This window comes from Oncorhynchus nerka, linkage group LG28, assembly GCF_034236695.1.
Source record: "Oncorhynchus nerka isolate Pitt River linkage group LG28, Oner_Uvic_2.0, whole genome shotgun sequence".
Classification (NCBI taxonomy): Eukaryota; Metazoa; Chordata; class Actinopteri; order Salmoniformes; family Salmonidae; genus Oncorhynchus; species Oncorhynchus nerka.
The window spans coordinates 80,807,048-80,820,731 of NC_088423.1; the positions used below are offsets into that span (position 1 = coordinate 80,807,048).

Sequence of the window (13,684 nt, forward strand, 5' to 3'; positions counted from 1 at the left end):
TCGCTGTCTAAAAATTGTAAATGAATTAAATGCGCATGCGTGTTACAATGCATTGTGGGAATTAATCTGACGTCAAAGCACCAATATTGATGTTTTTTTTTCTCATTTCATTGATTAATAAATGTATTACAAAACAAAATAGTGTAGTAAGGAAATTGTTTAGCACGTTACATTTCAGGACGTAATAAAGTGGGAGTTCTCACAAACTCAGAAACCTCACATTTTATTATGGCAATGAAAATAGGCTTTAGTCTTGGGGGTCTTTTTTATTTTTTTATTCCACCTTTATTTAACCAGGTAGGCCAGTTGAGAAACAAGTTCTCATTTACAACTGCGACCTGGCCAAGATAAAGCAAAGCAGTGCAACACAAACAACAACACAGAGTTACACATGGAATAAACAAGTGTACAGTCAATAACACAATAGTGTGTGCAAATGAGGTACGATTAGGGAGGTAATGCAATAAATAGGCCATAGTGGCGAAGTAATTACAATGTAGCAATTAACACTGGAGTGACAGGTGTGCAGAAGATGAATGTGCAAGTCGAGATACTGGGGTGCAAAGGAGCAAAACATTATAATAATATGGGGATGAGGTAGTTGGATAGGCTATGTACAGGTGCAATGATCTGTGAGCTGCTCTGACAGCTGATGCTTAAAGTTAGTGAGGGAGAAATTAGTCTCCGGCTTCAGTGATTTGTTCCAGTCATTGGCAGCAAAGAACTGGAAGGAAAGATGACCAAAGAAGGAATTGGCTTTGGGCGTGACCAGTGAGTTATACCTGCTGGAACGCGTTCTACGGGTGGGTGTTGTTATCGTGACCTGTGAGCTGAGATAAGGCAGAGCTTTACCTAGCATAGACTTATAGATGACCTGGAGCCAGTGGGTCTGGCGACCAATATGTAGCGAGGGCCAGCCGACTAGAGCATACAGATTGCAGTGGTGGATGGTATAAGGGGCTTTGGTGACAAAATGGTTTGCACTGTGATAGACTGCATCCAGTTAGCTGAGTAGAGTATTAGAACCTATTTTGTAAATTACATCACCCGAAGTCAAGGATCGGTAGGATAGTCAGTTTTACAAGGGTATGTTTGGCAGCATGAGTGAAGTATGCTTTGTTGCAAAATAGGAAGCCGATTCTAGATTTAATTTTGGATTGGAGATGCTTAATGTGAGTCTGGCAGGAGAATTTACAGTCTAACTAGACAACTACGTATTTGTAGTAGTGATGCTGGACGGGCAAGCAGGTGCGGGCAGCTATCGGTTGAAGAGCATGTATTTAGTTTTACTTGCATTTAAGAGCAGTTGGAGGCCACGAAAGGAAAGTTGTATGGCATTGAAGCTCGTCTGGAGGTAAGCTAACACAGTGTCCAAAGAAAGGCCAGATGTATACAGAATGGTGTCGTCTTCGTAGAGGTGGTTCAGAGAATCACCAGCAGCAAGCGCGACATCATTGATGTATACAGAGAAAATAGTTGGCCCGAGAATTGAACCCTGTGGCACACCCATAGAGACTGCCAGAGGTCCGGACAATAGGCCCTCCGATTTGACATACTGAACTCTGTCTGAGAAGTAGTTGGTGAACCAGGCAAGGCAGTCATTTAAGAAACCATGGCTGTTGAGTCTGCCGATAAGAATGTGGTGATTGACAGAGTCGAAAGCCTTGGCCAGGTCGATGAATATGGCTGCGCAGTATTGTCTTTTATCGATGGCAGTTATGATATCGTTTAGGACCTTGAGCGTGGCTGAGGTGCACCTCGGCAACCAGATTGCATAGCGGAGAAGGTACGTGGAATTCAAAATGGTTGGTGATATGTTTGTTAACTTGGCTTTCGAAGACCTTAGAAAGGCAGGGTAGGTCTGTAGCAGTTTGGGTCTAGAGTGTCTCCCACTTTGAAGAGCGGGATGACCGCGGCAGCTTTTCAAACTTTGGGGATCTCAAACGATACGAAAGAGAGGTTGAACAGGCTAGTAATAGGGGCTGCAACAATTTCGGCAGATACTTTTAGAAAGAGAGATTCCAGATTGTCTAGCCCAGCTGATTTGTAGGGGTCCAGATTTTGCAACTCTTTCAGAACATCAGCTATCTGGATTTGGGTGAAGGAGAAATGGGGAGGCTTGGGCAAGTTGCTGTGGGGGGTGCAGGGCTGTTGACCGTGGTAGGGTTAGCCAGGTGGAAAGCATGGCCAGCCGTCGAAAAATGCTTATTGAAATTCTTAATTATCCTGGATTTATCTGTGGTGACAGTGTTTCCTAGCCTCAGTGCAGTGAGGGAGGAGATGCTCTTATTCTCCATGGACTTCACATCAAATATAGTGTAGCATATGGTCCCTTGGACATATTGTATTTGTTGTCAAAGAGATTTTATTTTGACACTTGCCACAGACACAACTGGAAATATTTAGTAGACCAAATAATTTAATGTGTCAATGATCTCTTCCATCAACATGTCCCCACCAGTCAAGGTTTGTTGCTGCGGCTAGCTGTGTCTGGAACTGCTGGAAGGACATTTTGTTAGATGAAGAAGATTGCAACTGCACCCTAGTCTTTATTGCAGATTACAGTAAAATAAATGACACATTGTGGAAATTGCTTAATTAAACAAACGTTGTCTTTTTATGTATTTTTGTGCTTAAGGGATGGGCGAGAGAGTTGGGCGATAAGATATCCAGTGGCAGCAATGAAAAATGTACATAAACTCTAGTTGGCAGTCTCAGATCTAGGATCAGTTTCTCTCTCCCAATCCCAGAAAGTATCCAGTAGGGCGAGAAACACAAAACTAACCTTAGACCAGTAATCTTTGAAAGGTAGCATGATCCCGTGAAAACTCGCGATATTTACGGTTTACAGAGAGGATTTCCCACCATTCTATGCGGTGAGGCAAGGCATCATATGAAAACGGCCATGTCGTGGTGCTAGCAAATTGGTGGAAGAACGAACGGGCAATATTCTTTGTTAGAAGTGTACAAACAGGACTAAATAAAATAGCTAGTTACTTGCCATATACTTTTGTAATATATATTTGTTTTCCACACTCAAAGAAAAAGGAAGACGGTATGAGTGGAGGGACGCCCTACATCGGGAGTAAAATTAGCCTAATCTCGAAGGCCGAGATTCGTTATGAAGGAATTTTATACACAATTGACACCGAAAATTCGACTGTTGCTCTCGCCAAAGGTAAGTTAAAACGTATACCTTGCAAAAAAATAAGTCGATAAATTGAAAACACCTCACTTTTTTACTAGTAACGCTGTGCAGGCATTTAGTCTGTCACTGTCAAATTGTTCACAATGCTAGTTAGCATGGCTAGTAGCTTTGTCGAATGCTTAATAATGCTTGTGGCAGGCTAGTTTAAGTTAGCATAGTTAATTTAGCTAGCCCGTTTCACTGCAAACGCCCTGGCCTGTTTCATTCATGCTTTGTTGTTGCATAAATTAGTTGACCGGGTTATCGTTTCAGCCAACTTGCATGATTAGTTAGCGGTTAATGTGGTGATGGGAAATCAGATCCTGCACGGCGTTTCATTTTGTTAATACTAGACTACAATGAATAGCGGATTATCTGGCAGACAATCAATGATAGTGACACTGTTGTAATCTGTCTCTGTCTGGTATTTGTTTATACAAACAGTCCGCTCCTTTGGCACTGAGGACCGCCCTACTGACAGGCCAATTCCACCACGGGATGAAGTCTTCGAGTACATCATCTTCAGAGGGAGTGATATCAAGGACCTGACTGTTTGCGAGCCACCGAAAGCCACCAGCTCCCTGCCTCAGGACCCTGCCATTGTTCAAGTAAGCAGGACATTGCTCTAGTCAATGATGATTCATTTGTAAATGTATTTGCTTTTTTATGTATTTAATAATAGTTCTAAATGTGGTTGTTCAACATTTTGTTTTACTTCCCCAGTCCTCTATTGGATCCACCAATGCTCCACCCCCATCATTCCAGTCTGTGGGCTCATATGCACCCTTTAGCAGCAGGGCTCCTGTCCCCCCTTACAGCCAGTTTAACCCAAGCCCCCTGGTGTCCCAGCAGTTTGGAGTTGTTGGTGGAGGTTGGTACATTCATCTTGTTGCTTCGCCATTCTATCATCTCTGAGATGTCTGAAATGAAGAATGATCTTGAAAGCTCTTGTATTGTCAGTGTGTAATGCAATGCTGTTGGAACTAGTACTTTTTTTCTTTAGCATATCTGCCTCACAATATCATACAATTTTATGTGGTATGTTGCTTGCAGTTAACATCAGTGGAGCACTGCACTTCTTGCATTATTATAATCACATCCCTGCCTAGCCTTTGATCACTCAGTTCCATTACAGTACACAAGTAATTGGATGATGGTGTCTTCTGTATGGGGGAGTTTTTGTTAAGAAACCCAACACTCGGTCTGAACATTAGCATGCATCACTTGCTGTACAGTTTTGGAAGCATAGGGGTCTTATCTTTCATATCAGAGAAATTATTAAAGAAAAGATTACATTTATAGGGTTAGTGCTCCCATACGGCCATATCTCCATGTTACAGCGCGTGTTTACGGAAGACAGGAACCACCTGTGCAAATTGGCTATCTAGCATGCTCCAAACACCTGTGTGTAACTGAAGAAGGCTGCCAGAAACGTGTCACTGAAAAATGCTGTTGGCTTCAACTGTGATAAAGTTGGTTAAAACAGCAAGTGTGTATTTTGCAGTTGTGATTTTTTTTTTTTGAAGATGAAGTGCTTTATGTTTCTAGAACTGTATCGCAGTTTAAATTGAGTATTTGGGGCTCCCGAGTGGCGCAGCAGTCTAAAGCACTGAATGCAGTAGTGCTAGAGGCGTTACTACAGTCCTGGCTTCATATCCCGGACTGTGCCACAACCGTCCGTGGTCAGGTGTCCCATAGGATGGCGCACAATTGGCCCAGCGTCGTCAGGTTAAGGGTTTGGCCGGTGGGGCTTTACTTGGTTCATCGCGCTCTAGCGACTCCTTGTGGCTGGTCAGGTGCCTGCGGGCTGACTCCATATGCCAGTTGAACTGTGTTTCCTCTGACACATTGGTGCGGCTGGCTTCCAAGTTAAGCTGGCGAGCGTGGTTAAGTGGGTCAGGTTTTGGAGGAGGCATGTCTCCACCTTCGCCTCTCCCGAGCCTGTTTGGGAGCTGCAGCAATGAGCCAAGATCGAATAATTAGGGAGTAAAAAGGACTCAAATAAAAACTAAAAATTGTGTGTATGTATATGTTGGCTGCTGGAGCCAGTCTTCCTTTGAATATATCATATACGGTCCTTGGACCTTATCGGAGTAATGGTAGGCTCCTTAAGATTACATCTTGGGCTAACCCCTGCCTTGTCCTCTAGGTCGCACCAGTCCCCAGCTGGACCCTCTGAGGAAGAGCCCTTCCCTGGAGCAGGCAGTGCAGACTTCTCCCACCACTGCCCCTGCACCAGTGGGACAAAGGAGCTCAGCTGGCCCACCAGCCAGGCCCATCACTACCCCAGGCAACCAGAAGCCCCCAGACATCCTGGAACAGAGGAGGGGTGAGGCTGGAGGGGGAGGCTGTAGCCAGGCTTGGCCTGAATGCCTACAATACACTGCTGTCACACAGACTAGTCTATATTGCCTGTTTAGAACAATTGCTTGATCACCTAGCTCTAAGTGAAGCACCTGGCCATATGGCTTTATAGTTTAGAATAATGTTGTACTTGACTGATATGCCCAAATAATTGTGAGTTTGGTCCTTTATTTTGTACTGTTTAGGCCCTGAGGTTCAGAAAATACCCAGACCAGATTCTGAGCAAGGTGGTGGCGACAACCGGAATAACCGTCAATGTGGTGAGATGGTTCTCATTAAACTACCAGTGTACTTGTTAACCTGTTAAAACTCTCGCCCTAGCTTCTGTTGTATACTGCCTTACTGGTATTAATGTGTCCATGTTTTTCTGTCAAGATAAGATCTACATGGATTCAAATAATTTATCATCTAAACGCTGCTCTGTTATTGTCGGACTCTGCTGTCCTGTCTTCCCAGCCGGTGGTCCTCCCCCTCAGCGCCGTGGTCGTGGAGGTGGTCACCGTGGAAGAGGCCGCTTCAACCCACACAGGGACGGTCCCATGAAATTTGATCAGGACTTTGACTTTGAGACTGCCAACGCTCAGTTCAACAAGGAGGAGATTGAAAAAGAGTTTCAGAACAAACTCAAACTGAAAGGTACTATTTGTAATTATTATAGCATGTTCCATGCAGCAGTTATGTCATGGCCTAGCCTGGGTTCCTACCTAAAATCCCAGGCTGCCACTGTTTTGGAACTTGTTGATATTTTGTGTACTCTTTGTATCCTCTTAGCTTAATCCAAATTTATGAAGAAAATTGTTTACCCCCTTTTAATTGTCTAACATAGATGACAGGCCTGATAAAGCAGAGAAGGCTCTTAATGGAGATGAGAAGGCAGATTCTGGAGTGGAGACACAGAACAGTGAAGGCAATGCTGAGGAAGAGGAATCTGTGGTGGCCAGTGTTTACTACGACAAAACTAAGTCCTTCTTTGACAACATTTCTTCTGATGATACAAGGCATGTCCCCTTTGCTCTCTTGACCAATTTTTGTATTTTTATTTATGTGCTTTGTGGTATTGATAGTCTCATACTAATGGAAATCCAAAGCATGTCGGGTGGGTTCGTCTTTGGCATTAAAGGTCTCATTTTGTATTTACAGGAAAGCAGCTGAGCGATCTGGAGGTTCAGGATTCCCAAGGAGGCAGACTTGGGCTGAGGAGAGGAGAATGAATTCGGAGACCTTTGGCATCCCACTGAGGCACAACCGAGGCCGGGGAGGCTTCAGAGGAAGTCGTGGCGGCATGGGCTTCCGTGGGGGCAGAGGGCGTGCCATGAGCAGAGGTTCCTTTGGACCCCCCCGTGGGGCCCCACCCGGCTTCAGGGGAGGATTCCGAGGAAGCAGCAGAGGTGGCCGGGAGTTTGTTGAATATGAATACAGGGTAAATCATTCCTTACCATTTGGGTTTACACCACATTTAAAATTGTTGCCGATTTTTATTATTCAAAAGTTAAATGTACATGTGCACACACAACAAAGGACAAGACAACCTAACATCGCACTTATGATGCAAGTGAAGTTCCATATGATGCAAGTCTTTGTCTCCATATTAAAGGCTGGTTGTGTGTTCACAAGTCTAAACATGTTTTGCTTTATTCCAGAAGGATAACAAAGTGGCCGCGTAGTGCACCAGAAAGACGGATCCACCAAGAATTGTAGCCCTTCATGGTCCAGAAATATTTGTCCAAAATAATGAAGACATACTCTGTAAATTTACCACCAGCACTGGGGTTGACTGCTTGATTTCAACGGGTGTGAATGCAGCTTCTTTACAAATTTCTTTTTTTTCTCTCTGAAAAATACAACAAAGGAATATGTGCTTTTGAAAATTTGAGTGTGGTTTGATATTATCCAGTAATCAGAGGGACAAGAACTTGTGTAAATACTGTACTGCAGTGGAATTATTCAGTATTTTTGCATCTATTTGAGTTTCTTACTAAAATTGTATTTGATAATGTTCTGTTGTGTAAAGATGTATGCAGAAGAACGCTGATACTGTGAGTACTTTGATCCCTGAAAATAGCTTTATTTTTTGGATATATCCTGCAATGTAACTTAGGAGCACTAAAATGCTACATCGCCTGCCTGGTCACAGTTTTTGTTTTTTATATTCTCCTAGTCTATCTCAGTAGCCATTTGTCCCGTGTTTTGATGTTCTGCTGTACTTTGCCAAGTTTCTTAGTCAGAGAAACTCTTGTGGTGTTCCTGCTAAAAGACTCAAATGTAAATGTTCTTGGGGTACATCAAGTAGATAAGTGGTTTAAATCATAGGCTCACTTTTTTGTAGAGATCCTGCCTTCAAATTAAGGTAGTCAGTTCACACCTTTAACATAAGCTATTTATACAAGATTGGAGTAGGTCGGACATCCTGAAAACACTTTGTATTATGGAGCATTTTCAGTAATCGGGATCATTCGTTTTATAATCATATTGAAGGAATGTATTTTCTACTGCATCACACTGTTATTTCTGCCCCAAAGATATTGTGTGGTTGCCACTTAACTTCTGGTTTTAGAAATGCATATGAAATGAATTGATTCAGAGATGTTGGGAAGTTTTCTCTACCCCCCTCTAATAAGGCTCAGTGTATCCCAACATCCGCTAATGCTGGTTGCCAACTACAGGTCGTGTTGGAAAGGACTGCAGTCTGTGATTCAGTGATGGTGTGCAACGCACATATTTGCTCTGGCATATTTTTGTTAAATGTAGTGTTGGTGACTTGCTCTTTACTGTAGTCAAGGGAGGCTTTTCTGCAACAATCATGACTGAACTTGGAGCATCAGTCATTAGAAATGTCTGTCTAGCCTTCTCCATCTCCCCAGTGCTTGAATATGAATTGAATTAACTGCCATGTTTTAACTAGCTGCTTAACAAGTGTCTATGGAGTTAAGTCATTGTTGACCTCTAAATGTTTGCCCTGCAAGAGAAGATGGCTGGTTCTGACGTAGACTGCTGTGTAAGCAGATTGGTCTTGTCCGCAGTATGGAATGGGACTGGGAGCATTGGGCTACTTATTCTGTTTCAAAACAATTTGCAGTTCAAGTGTTACTGATGTATGTTAACATTTTTCTGGCAGACTCTTTACTTGATGGTCTATTGGCATGCTTGCCCTTGTATTGTGTTGCATCTAAAACAACAATCTGGTGTGCTCAACTCTAAACCCAAAGATGCTGTTTTTTAGTCCCCCTAATGCAACTTCAGTGAAAAATTGTCTCATTCACCAGCTGTATGGACTGCGTAGTAGCCTTGCACAGAAGTGATTCTCATGCAAGCTTGTTCTGAAAAAAGAAATTGAGAACTGCCCATCTATTTGTTGTAGTGACAAAATATGTTGGAGAGTAAGGGCTGTATAACGTAGGAAAAATCTTCATATTCAGCAATAATATTCTGCACAGCTAGGGTTGGTTATCGATTTATTTTGTTTAAGTCCAACCACTAAGTTTACATGAGGTTGAAGGAAACAAATGAAATTCACTTGTTGGAAGAAGTTCGATACAAGAAAAGTAGTGTAGTTACTCCAGGCCTTAAAACCAATCTACTAAGCTTCTGGAAGAATTCCTAGTGATCAAATTCCAGCATTTGTAATAAACCGCATCGGTGCTCTAAGCTTTGTCCCTTTCCCCATGCTTGGGGAAGTCTATTGAGCACTGTCTATTGTCCAGTGCTAGCAGTTTGGAGGATTATCCATAAAATCACACCTCTGGAAAAGATTCAGATTTTTTTTTATGGGATATTTTCTTTTTACGTATAAGATACAGGGATGTGAACTGGATGTTTAAACCAGCAGAGAATGGGGTTGGATTGTTTGATATTCTCACTTTTTGTCAGTATGTTTGGGAGTGAAGGAAGGGGGGTTATGTATTTATCTTTAAATTGACCTACAGTATGATGACAATATGTAACATGTACTATTTGAAAACACTACAAAATTAACCTGATCTAGATCATAAAAAATGTTGGGCAACTAGGCCAATATATCCTGTAGTTCATAAATGTGCAGTTTGACTGAATTGTTGTACAGATTGATAATACAGAGCAATGTATGGCAGCCTTATCCTTGTAGGAATCACCCTGATCTTTGAGCTTGCGAGATCAAGATGGCTTGTATGGGGCTATGGCAGCCTTGCCTTGTGATAAAACACAAAATAGTGACTCCGAACAAGGATTATACACATGTGCCTGGGCAGTTGCAATAACCACATCGGTGTCAGGTCCAGAGCTAATTTGAGATTTCAAACAGTGCATATTACCTACATATTACTGTAGCGTTTTGACTACATGAGTTACTCCTTCTGACCTCCGGAATAATAAAGCCAGATATTGTTTCTAAATAAAGCAGTTGAACAGCATGGTGTACTTCAATTGGGCCGCCCTATGCAGACAGGTTTTTACTCCAGATAAAAAATAAACAATTGTTCAATAACCATTTCCTTGTTTTTATTATATTGATAGTCAAGAGTTGCCTTCCAAGAACTGTGGACACTGCATGTTCTACACTACTCAGTTCACATATCTTTCAAGATTTTAGGAGAAATGTAATTATTGCCTTCTACCAAACCTTCCATGCTCATAGCATTTTTGTATGTCCATGTTTTATAATTACTCTTTAAGGCTCTGACTTCAGTTACTATTTGAAATATGTTTATGGTCTTTTCTAGAGAAGGGGGAACATGTATATGTAGTTTGGACATTTTTATAGACATGCTTCTGTGGAAAGCATTGGGTTGAGTTTTTCTGAAGTTTCAGTAGTTTGTTTACAAACATTAGATTTTGACATGCGCACTAGCACGGGCCTTGACTGTTTTTTTCACTTCACTCCCTAGCTACTTCTCATCCTACTCCTTTCCAAAACAACTGGATAGATGAAAGCGATATAGCGGAAGCTATGTGCCCAAGAACACTAAGGTAACCTGCCTAAATGACTACCGACCCGTAGCACTCACGTCTGTAGCCATGAAGTGCTTCGAAAGGCTCGTCATGGCTCACATCAACACCATTAACCCAGGAAACCTAGATCCACTCCACAATTTGTATAGCGCCCCAACAGATCCACAGATGACGCAATCTCTATTGCACTCCACACTGCCTTTTCCCACCTAAACAAAATAAACCTATGTGAGAATGCTATTCATTGACTACAGCTCAGCGTTCAACACCATAGTGCCCTCAAAGCTCATCAATAAGCTAATAGCCCTTGGACTAAACACCTCCCTCTGCAACTGGACTTCCTGACGGGCCACCCCCAGGTGGTAAGGATAGGTAACAACACATCCGCTACGCTGATCCTCAACACAGGAGCCCCTCCGGTACTCCTTGTTCACACATGACTGCATGGCCAGGCATGACTCCAACACATAAAGTTTGCCGATGACACAACAAGACAGCCTATAGGGAGGTCAGAGACCTGGCCGTGTGGTGCCAGGACAACAACCTCTCCCTCAATGTGATCAAGACTAAGGAGATGATTGTGGACTACAGGAAAAAGAGGACCGAGAGCTTCAAGTTCCTTGGTGTCTACATCCCCAACAAACTAACATGGTCCAAGCACACCAAGACAGTCGTGAAGAGGACATGACATGACCTACTCCCTGTCAGGAGACTGAAAAGATTTGGCATGGGTCCTCAGATCCTCAAAAGGTTCTACTGCTGCACCATCGAGAGCATCCTGACTGGTTGCATCACTGCCTAGTATGGCAACTTCCTGCCATCCAGGACCTCTATACCAGGTGGTGTCAGAGGAAGGCCCCAAGACTCCAGCCACCCTAGTCATAGACTGTTCTCTATGCTTCCGCACTGCAAGCAGTATCGGAGCGCCAAGTCTAGGTCCAAGAGGCTTCTAAACAGCTTCAACCCCCGAGCCATAAGACTCCTGAACACCTAATCAAATGGCACCCAGACTATTTACATAGCCCCCTTTAAGCCGCTGCTACTCTCGGTTGTTATCATCTATGCATAGTCACTTTAATAACTCTACCTACATGTACATATTACCTCAACTAAACGGTGCCCCAGCGCTTTGACTCTGTACCAGTACCCACTGTATACAGTCGCTATTGTTATTTTACTGCTGCTCTTTAATTACTTGTTACTTTTATTACGTATTCTTATCCGTATTTTTTAAAACTGCATTGTTGGTTAGGGGCTCGTATGTAAGCATTTCACTGTAAGGTCGACACCTGTTGAATTCGGCGCATGTGACTAATACAATTGATTTGATCAATTAGCCTATCCACAGGTTAGCAGGATCCTCCTATATCAGGGTAAGGGACAATGGGACAATGGATTGAAATTGAACTGGTACATATTCGACTAAGAAATAAACGAAAATCCGTTTCCACTAGTTACCACAGCCGCAAAGTCATGATGGCTATATCGTAAAAAATCATAAAAACAAAAATGGACTTTTGGGTCATAATTGAAGGTTTGGGTTAGGTTTAAAATTAGTGGTTAAGAAGATAAATTGTAGAAATGGGCGGGTTTTATGACTTCGTGGCTGTGGTAAAGTGACGACCGAAAATCCCAGGCAGTACGAGCAAAGATGGTGGATGTCCTCTATAGCTAGCTAATATTAGCCCAGTCGTAGTCACAGCCACTGTCTAACGTTTGTCATTCAATGTAACTCAAAATGTCTGTTGCTTTTGTACCGAAAAGACATAGAGGAAAAGCTCAGATCAACCAAGAAACCATCCAAAGAGTAAGTAACGTTAGCTATCAGTTTGGTTATGTTAATCTGTGTAGCATTTAGCTAGAATGTTTTTCAACTGTGTCTAGCTCATTAGCTAGCTGTACAACTGGTTTGTTATTTGGCCTACATTCTATCATACAAGGTGGTAGCTTCGGTAAACAAGTTTCCAACTGTGTTAAAAGTTTTTCATATTTTCCAACTTTCAGTTACTGGACGAAAATGACCAGCTGGTAAGGTGCATCACAGAGTACATGCAAAAAGGACGCGCAATGGAATGTGTACAGTAAGTTCAACTTCATCCATATCTATGTGTTATTTGGTGATGTCAACCCTTCTCCTGGAGCTATTGGGTTTGCAGGTTTTTAACCAGCTCTATATGAACACACCCGATTCAGAGTGGTGCAGCGTTCTAAGGCACTGCATCTCAGTGCAAGATGTCACTACAGTCCCTGGTTCGAATCCAGGCTGTATCACATCTGGCCGTGATTGGGAGTCCCATAGGGCGGTGTACAATTGGCCCAGCATTGTAAATAAGAATGTGTTCTTAACAGACTTGCTGTTATCTATGCATAGTTACTTTAACCCTACCAACATGCATCGACTAACCTGTACCCCGCACATTGACTCAGTTAAATATTTACTTAAAGTAAAAATGGTAACTCTTAACTGCATTGTTGGTTAAGGGCTTGTAAGTAAGCATCTCATGGTAAGGTGTACACCTGTGACAAATACTCATCAGGAACTTCAAATTGTAAATAATTATGGTAGGGCTGGAATAGGGTGCTGAGGAATAGGGTTGGCCTCCCTGCTGTGTTTTAACTACCATACTGGAAACAACTTTTCTCCACCAGATATCAACAGATCTTGCACCGCAACATTGTTTACCTGGGAACCATAGCAGACGCCAGCCAAACTTGGCTCCAACCACAAACGTATGTTTTGTCCCTCAATGAAAATGCAACCAGCTACATTCATTGCTTGACTGTTGTTTTAATTGTTTGTCAATGTTAACCAGTGACGGGTTGCAAATTGACTCAGATTCCAATTTTCAGATCCCCACCAATGGAGAGGCACCAACATTGACAGCCCAGAATGGACATAAAGCCATCATACATATTAGGCTATTTCCTCTGAACTGATTCACATCTATCATTTTATTGAAAATAAATTTTGCAAATTTTTTCCTGACCTACTGCTGTAAAGTAACACAAGGTGCATTTAATAATTGAGTTTGGGCATATTGAGCTTTTGCAGAATATCAACATTAATCCCAACAGGTCAGTTCGTGGGCAAGTCACCGCCAGCATTGTGAAGTTTGAAATACACTACTAGGGGTAGCCTTGGACAATGGCTATTATATATTACTGACAAGGGTTGCAGTTCAGTGGACTTAAGGTAAAATATGTTAC

At 42.5% G+C, this 13,684-nt stretch overlaps 2 protein-coding genes across 3 annotated transcripts; both read left to right on the plus strand.

Moving 5' to 3' along the window:
* Positions 1-2,869: 2,869 nt before the first annotated feature.
* On the plus strand, positions 2,870-10,016 carry LOC115113760 (protein LSM14 homolog A-like). Of its 2 annotated transcripts, none has more exons than XM_029641737.2 (9): positions 2,870-3,178; positions 3,632-3,795; positions 3,911-4,058; positions 5,337-5,516; positions 5,737-5,811; positions 6,008-6,187; positions 6,378-6,549; positions 6,692-6,971; positions 7,192-10,016. In XM_029641737.2, the coding sequence occupies exons 1-9, from the start codon at positions 3,058-3,060 to the stop codon at positions 7,213-7,215; spliced, it is 1,344 nt and encodes a 447-aa protein (XP_029497597.1). In that variant the 5' UTR covers positions 2,870-3,057; the 3' UTR covers positions 7,216-10,016. The 2 variants fall into 2 exon arrangements, with proteins under 2 accessions (XP_029497597.1, XP_029497598.1); XM_029641738.2 differs by having other exon boundaries at positions 7,195-10,016.
* Positions 10,017-12,089: 2,073 nt separating this feature from the next.
* ss18l2 (ss18, like 2) lies at positions 12,090-13,463 on the plus strand. The gene is made up of 4 exons (XM_029641741.2): positions 12,090-12,284; positions 12,482-12,558; positions 13,127-13,207; positions 13,328-13,463. Exons 1-4 carry the CDS (start codon positions 12,216-12,218, stop codon positions 13,356-13,358), a joined length of 258 nt encoding a protein of 85 aa, XP_029497601.1. The 5' UTR covers positions 12,090-12,215; the 3' UTR covers positions 13,359-13,463.
* Positions 13,464-13,684: the final 221 nt, after the last annotated feature.

Excerpts from the sequence above, each read along its gene's own strand:
- LOC115113760 (XM_029641737.2), top strand. The coding sequence starts at position 3,058 with ATGAGTGGAGGGACGCCCTACATCGGGAGTAAAATTAGCCTAATCTCG. Across the intron at positions 3,179-3,631 it reads GACTGTTGCTCTCGCCAAAG|TCCGCTCCTTTGGCACTGAG; the intron begins GTAAGTTAAAAC and ends TTATACAAACAG. Across the intron at positions 3,796-3,910 it reads AGGACCCTGCCATTGTTCAA|TCCTCTATTGGATCCACCAA; the intron begins GTAAGCAGGACA and ends TTACTTCCCCAG.
- ss18l2 (XM_029641741.2), top strand. The coding sequence starts at position 12,216 with ATGTCTGTTGCTTTTGTACCGAAAAGACATAGAGGAAAAGCTCAGATC. Across the intron at positions 12,285-12,481 it reads ACCAAGAAACCATCCAAAGA|TTACTGGACGAAAATGACCA; the intron begins GTAAGTAACGTT and ends TCCAACTTTCAG. Across the intron at positions 13,208-13,327 it reads ACTTGGCTCCAACCACAAAC|ATCCCCACCAATGGAGAGGC; the intron begins GTATGTTTTGTC and ends TCCAATTTTCAG.